Source organism: Otolemur garnettii, unplaced genomic scaffold (genome assembly GCF_000181295.1).
Source record: "Otolemur garnettii isolate 467f Iridium unplaced genomic scaffold, OtoGar3 scaffold00045, whole genome shotgun sequence".
Classification (NCBI taxonomy): Eukaryota; Metazoa; Chordata; class Mammalia; order Primates; family Galagidae; genus Otolemur; species Otolemur garnettii.
The window spans coordinates 6776354-6783458 of NW_003852440.1; the positions used below are offsets into that span (position 1 = coordinate 6776354).

Consider the following 7105-nt stretch of genomic DNA (forward strand, 5'->3'; position numbering starts at 1 on the left):
CCAACTCTCCAGACCCCAACAGGGGGTCCTGCAATTCAGTTCTGGCGCTCACTACCTCGAGCTGCTCAGGTGCTCGTTTACATGGTTCTGTGTAATTTTAAGGTTTATGTGTATAAAGTGAAACTGTTTCTGTTAAACTGTATATTTTGTAAATAAATATATTGCTACTTTGAGGTTCAAAAAAAAGTAAGCCAAGGGCTCAGGATGGAAAATCCATTTCCCTCACTCAAGATATCAGCCATAAATAGTGGGCATCCACCTTACCCACACTCCTGTCCAGCTTGGCTACACATCAAGGCTTCCTGTGACACCCCCCCCATGTTTGATAATTTGCTAGAATGGCTCACAGGACTCAGAGAAATGCTTTATGTTCACTGACTGTTTTATGTGCATTATAAGGTGTGCATGTGAACAGCCACATGAAGGGGTAAATAGGGGAGGTATAGAAGGACTCAGGGTGCAGGAGCTTCTGTCCCCAGGAGTAGGGTGCCACATTCTTGGCTTGTGGATGAATTTGCCAACCTGGAGACTCTTTGAATCCCAGGGTTATTATGGGGATTCCATTACACACACATGATAGATTAAGTGGCTGGCCATTGGTGATGGAACTCAATCTCCAGGCATTCTCCCCTCCCTGGGGACTGAAAGTTCTAACCCTCAAATCCAGTGGTTCTCAACCTGTGGATCTCGACCCACAGGAACTGCATGAAAGGGCCATGGCATTAGGAAGGCTGAGGACCATTGCTCTAATCACATGGCTGGTTCCTCAGGTCACCAGCCTTCATCCTGAAGCTATCTAGGGACTTTCAACCATCAGCAGACATCTTTTGAGCAGAAGAAAGATAGTCTTATCACTCTGAGATTCAAAGGGACTTCACAGCTCTTGTGTCAGGAACTGGGGGATAAGATGAAATATTTTGGACAAAAGATTCTCTGATTACACATAACACTCATGATGTTACAAGGGTTTTAGATCCTCTATGCCAGGAACTGGGGGCAGAAATCAAATATGCCATACCTGACCCATGTGTCTCCCACCCAAATCTACCTCCTGAGCTTTGGAATTGTCTGCCTGAGTATTGGCCACTGGCTTCTGACATATGCCTAAAAAGAAACCAATCCAAAGTCAAGCTCTTTGCCTCTCAGTCCATTTGCATTGCCATAAAGGAAGACCTGAAGCAGGATAATTTATAAAGAGAAGAGGTGTATTAGGCTCATGGCTCTGCAGGTTATCCAAGAAACCTGGTGCCAGAACATGCTTCTGGTGAGGGCTTCAGGGAGCTTCCACTCATGGTGGGAGGTACGGGGGTGGGAGGCAGGTGTGTGGGGATCACATGGGGAGAGAGGAAGTCAGAGAGAGGAGGAGACACCAGGTTCTTTTTAGCAATCATCTCATTCAGAAACTAAGAGTAAGAACTCACTCAGTACCCCAGAAACACAGCAAGCCCCTCATGAGAGATCCACCCAGAGCAAAAACACCTCCTACCAGGCCTCACTCCAATGCTGGGGGTCAGATTTCAACAAATCATCCCCAAACCATAGAACCTTCCAAGGTCTTCTACCTCCTGTGTCCCTTGTTGGCTATGGGCTCCCTTCTGCTCTCAGTTTCTGATGTTGGTACCTCAGCTTGGCACCCGTAGCACAGTGGTTATGGCCATACACCAAAGGTAGCAGGTTCGAACCCAGCCTGGGCCAACTAAACAACAATGACAACTGTAACAAAAAAAAATGGCCAGGCGTTGTGGCAGGCACCTGTAGTCTCAGCTACTTGGGAGGCTGAGGCAAGAGAATCACTTAAGCCCTAGAGTTTGAAGTTTCTGTGAGCTGTGGCACCACAACACTCTACCGAGGGCAACATAGTGAGACTCTGCCTCAAAAAAAAAGTTCTTAATTACTGATGTTGGTACCTTGATGGCCAGGCCTTCCTGCATTTTCACTCCAGGCTACCTCTCACCACATCACTCTGTGAGCAATTTTTCAATCAGAGCTCTGGCTTCATGCCACTGCCTCACTCCACTACTCAGACACCTTCAGTCCCACCCTGCGAGGCCTCCGTGCTTCCTCCCAAGTGTGGTGTCCAAGCGCTTCTGTCATAAAGTCCGCACACCCCAAATCAGGATGCTGAGCAGGCTTCCTTCCAGAGTTTGGCCTGGCACTCTGGGTCCCACAGGCTCAGTAGAAAAGGGTACACAACACGGAACTTTGCTACTGTCCCTTGGTGGCAGACATAGGCAGCAGCGGCAGCAATTTGGCCTGGTCTTTGCTGCCACCACACATGCTTCCTCCCTTTCTGAGGGTCACCCAAGCCTCTCCCCCCAAAAGCGCCTCTGAGTTCTAAGTGAAACATGCTTATGCTTCAAGGTGTGGCTCTGGTAACATTGCTCCCTGAATCCTTCTCCAGTCCTTCCTCCTTTCAATAGCCTGAAAGCATTTTGTTTGTGTCTTTCAACCTGGCCATACTGTGGTTGCTATTTATCTGTCTCCACAGCTAAATTGGAAGTTTCCAGAAGGTGCTTTTTGCCTGGTGGTATGTTTCTCCCAGTGCATGGGGTAGGGGCCTGATGGCTGTTAGGAGCCTCCCAAGGTCTCATGTTTGGGGTTGAGTCAAAGCATGAACTCAGCTCTTCTGCCCCTGGTGCTCCCTCTGCCCCCCTTCAAGCCAGCCCATCCTGTGGCTTCTAAAAAGAACATCACAAAGGGTCAGAAGGCCTAGGCAGTTGGCCTCAGGCCATCGTCACACAACAAAGGGGACGCTCCCATGTCCGGTAACAGCGGCCTTCACTCCAGCAAACTTCCGTAAATGAGTAACCCAGCCAGCGCCGCTCACTCTGTTCAGCAATGAAGCTGCATCGATCAGCATGACATCCTGGAAAGGGTCCCAGGGTGATCACTGCTTCTGGCATCTGTCCTCCCGGAGGCCTGTGGTCTGGCCAAGTGGTGCAAGTGCCTCCCGCCCAGCCTGTGCACAGAATGGCCTGGGAACAGCTCCATCTCCACCCCTCGGATATAAATAGGGCCTCGGTGGCCCAGCCAGGGAAGAGGCTGCTTTGTCCTGTGGACCACAGTGGAAGGTAAGGTGGGAGCCCACTCAGCCCCTTCTCCCTGTCTCCCTCAGGAGACCCTTGGGATGGAGGGTTAGGCATAGGAGCAGAGTCACGGTGGCCACGAGTCCACCAGGCCCTCTTCCTGTAAGAAGGAATAGCAAGGCCGGAGCAAGCAGAGGCTGGCAGGTTGGGTCAGGTAATCAGCCTGCCTTCCCTTGAGACATGCTACTTGGCTCTGCCCATTTGTTCATCTATAAAACAGGACTAATAGCAATGCCCAGGCCCCTTCTATCATGTGCTGTGGTGTAGCTTAAGAGAACTAATATAACATAAGGTGTTTCTAAACTTCACTATAAGCTAAAAAGGTATATTCTTATTTTTTCACGGCAGTATAGATTGGGGCTTAAGCATGTGGACAACAAATCAGACTATGGGGGTCAGATATTGGTTTGAGTTCTGGCTCTTACTCACTGTGTGATCTCAGGTGAGTCCTTGTACCTCTCTGTTCCTCTGCAAAATATCATCAACTAATTCACTTGACACCCACGTATCCAGGACCTACTATGTCCCAGGTACTCTCTCGGGAATGTGGCTGCCTCAGGGAAATCAAAGACACGAACCTGCCCTCAAGGGCCTCATATTTGCATGGGAAGAAGCAGAAGCAACCCGGAGCACAGCCAACACCCAGCTGGGCATGCAGACCTTAACAGGGGGATAGACCTGAGCAGGCTGAGAGTTAGCAGGACCCAGCCTGGCAGGGAACATTGCAGGGGGGAGAGGAGGGCTGTTGTGAAGACCAGGCAGATTGATATAAGAAAAGTACTCAGAGGAGTGCCCCCTGAGTGGCAGGAGTCACAGAAGCATGAGCTCTCACCTTCACCATCAGCCTTTAGGAGCCACAAGAAGGAAAGAGAAAGAGCAGGGGAGGCTGGGAATGAGGGGTGAAGGAGGGGAAAGGCAGGAAGGGGTCAGGCATGCCACACCGAGCACGTCACACTCCAGACCCTGCTACCTACACACCTATAACTGGTATACACTGGAGCAAGACAGAGGGACTGGGCCACAGCTACCTGTATCATCCAAACCCAGGCCTGGGGGTGCCTATTAGGTTAACACCCCCTGCCCCGCCCCGCCACCACAATTGGTTCCCATAGGTTTCCCCTGCTGCAGGACCTGTTTTGGCTGTCCTGATCAGGCATGAACTGCCAACCTAGGCTTGTCCGAACAGAAAGGCCTGCAAGGAGGAGGGGGATTTTCTCATGACTTTGCATGAGAATCATGGATGGAGTCGAATGGTGGGGAGGGCAGGTGGGGCTGTGGTTGAGGTCAGAAGCCAAAGTCCCCAGAGCAGCACAAAGCGCACCGTGCATTTGAGCTGTTGCACGATGTTGAGGGCAAGTACAGGTTACTAGCCTGGTGCAGTGCAAGGGAAGTGGCTGTGTGTGTTCAGAGGAGACAGGACAATCTAGACACCAAGATGGCCTTGATCAGGCCTTGGACCACAGCTCCAAGAAAGCCCTGACTAGTACAGGGGGCCAGGGTGAAGAGAGAGGCAGGGGACGGGAAAGCTAAGAAGTGACCAGTATTGCAGTCCACCCCTGTATAGGAAATGAGTGAGACGAGGCACAAATCGAATGACTTAATAAAAACAAATTGAAGGAACCAAGGCAATGAGCATTCATCCCTCCAGGGAGCAGAGTCAGATGGGACAAATTAGTGGGGCTGCCAAGCACCCTCCCTCCTGGGCTCCTGGGCTCCACCCTGTTGTGCTGTGAGGAACAGTGCAGGCTAGGGAAGTGGGCTACCAAGGAGCAGGTGCCAGAACTCCCCGGCCCACCCTGGTGACCTGTGCCTGAGGCAGAGAGGAGCAGAGGATCTAAATCTAGCTCTATGTCAGAGTGACCTGAGAAGTTTCCAAAAAACCCATCTACACCAGGCCCTGGTATAGGAAGCTGCCTGGTGTCGGACATACCTCAGGTGGGTGGGGTTGTCACTCCATGTTGGGGCTATGCCATGTGGGAAAAGTTGGGAGTTGGTTTGGGGTTGGGACACAAGGGAAGTTCTGGCCAAGTCCTGGAAAGTAAAAAGCGCATTTCCAAGCCACGCCATAAGGTCATTTATTTATCATCTCAAGGAGTGGGAGGCCTCCACAAACACCTAGGGACCAGCACAGGCTTGAGTCCCAAAGGGGAACTTACAGTCATGGGTGGATGCCACAGTCTGCTCAGAGTGCCACACACTTTGGAGCTTTAACGGCAGAAGTTTATTAACTGTCTCACAGTTGTGGAGGCTAGAAACAGAAGATTAAGATGTAGACAGGGTCAGTTTGTCCTGAGGCCTCATTCCCTGGCTTGCAGATGGCCGTCTTCTCCCTGTGTGTTCAACTCTCTGTGTATCAGTGTCCTAATCACCTCTTCTGAAAAGGGAACTGGTCACAGTAAATCAGGGCCCACTCTAATGACCTCATTCTAATTTAACCCCTCTGTAAGGTCCTATCTCCCTTATAGTCATTCTGAGTTCCTGAGGACTAGGACTTCTACATTACGAATTTTGTGAGGTAAGGGAGCAGAGGGGACATGATTCATCCTGTAACAGTGCACTTTGCACTTGGGTCAGACATTTTCCATGGAGCTTTGCCCCCATTTCCTCTCTTCATTATTCGTAGCATGATGGATTTCTACTGGGCTGAGTGGTACAGGGGACAGTGGAATGACTGGAAGTCTGGCTAGAGGGCTCTTAGCGGTTACTTATTAACCACCTTTTCCCCTTCCCAAAATGATATTTCAGAGTATTCAGGAGCAAGTGCCTTGGTCAGAGATGGCTCCTGCTGGCATAGCCCTGAGGGCCACTGTCCTCTGCCTTGTGGCCTGGGTTGGCCTGGCTGCTGGAGACCGTGTGTACATACACCCCTTCCATCTCCTTGTCTACACCAAGAGCAGCTGTGAGCAGCTGGAGAAATCTAATGCAGAGACACTCAAAGAACCGACCTTCACACCCATCCCAATTCAGGCCAACACAGCCCAGGTGGATGAGGAGGCCTTGCGCCATCAACTGGTGCTGACCGTGGAGAAGCTGGAGGCTGAGGACAAGCAGAGGGCCACCATGGTCGGGATGCTGGCTAACTTCCTAGGCTTCCGCATGTACAAGGCACTGAGTGACATGTGGAACACCGCTGGTGGGGCTGGTGGGGCTGGTGGGACTGGCGTGCTCTCCCCAACGACTCTCTTTGGCACCCTGGCCTCTTTCTACCTGGGAGCAATGGACCCCACAGCCCATAGGCTCCAGGCACTCCTGGGTGTCCCAGGGGAGGATGAGGACTGCACCTCCCGCCTGGATGGGCACAAGGTCTTGTCTGCCCTGCAGGCCATCCAGGGCTTGCTGGTGGCCCAGGGCAGGGCGGATGGCCAGGCCCGGCTGCTGCTGTCCACAGTGGTGGGCCTGTTCACTGACCCGAGCCTGCGTCTGAAGCAAACATTCATTCAGAGCCTGGATCTCTTCACCCCCATTGTCCTCCCTCGCTCTGTAGACCTCTCCTCAGACCCAGATCTTGCAGCTGCAGAAATAGACAGGTTCATGCAGGCTGTGACAGGGCAGAAGATAAGCAGTGTGGTGGGAGTCCAAGCAGACAGCACCCTGCTCTTCAACACCTACGTTCACTTCCAAGGTAAGGCCAACCCTTTCATCTACCCTGGCCCCAGGCCAGTGCCAAAGGGTGGCAGTTCTCTGTCTCTGCGGTCTCAGTGTCAAAATGTAGCTGAGCTAAGCAGGCCAGGCTTGGGGATGGGCAGGGCATGGCTGTTAGGATATGTCCAGTGACCATGCTCCTTGGATGAGCACCCACTCACCGGACCTGCTGCCCTATCCCCTATGATGCAGGAAAAAGTTTTAGTGCCTTGTTTACTGATGACAAAATAGAGACTCAGAAACAAAGGGCCTTACCCTCACTCAGGACAGCATAGCCACAAAGAGGATCCTAGGATTCAAACCCACTTGCCCCCCTGTCCCACGGCCCAGTTCTTTTTTTTTTTTTTTTTTTTTTTTTGAGACAGAGCCTCAAGCTC

The 7105-nt window shown here is 51.7% G+C and overlaps 1 protein-coding gene across 3 annotated transcripts in view; it reads left to right on the forward strand.

Annotated features, from left to right (window-relative positions):
* The first annotated feature begins 2985 nt into the window (after positions 1 to 2985).
* AGT (angiotensinogen) overlaps positions 2986 to 7105 on the forward strand; it is a 12508-nt gene continuing 8388 nt past the window's right edge. Inside the window, exons 1-2 of one of the 3 annotated variants that reach the window (XM_023513906.1) lie at positions 2986 to 3071; positions 5832 to 6708. In XM_023513906.1, coding sequence (XP_023369674.1) covers positions 5862 to 6708 — 847 coding nt within the window. In that variant the 5' untranslated portion in view covers positions 2986 to 3071; positions 5832 to 5861. Of the gene's footprint in view, positions 3072 to 3092; positions 5602 to 5831; positions 6709 to 7105 lie in introns of those variants that run through there. The other 2 variants (XM_023513904.1, XM_023513905.1) reach the window with 2 other exon arrangements.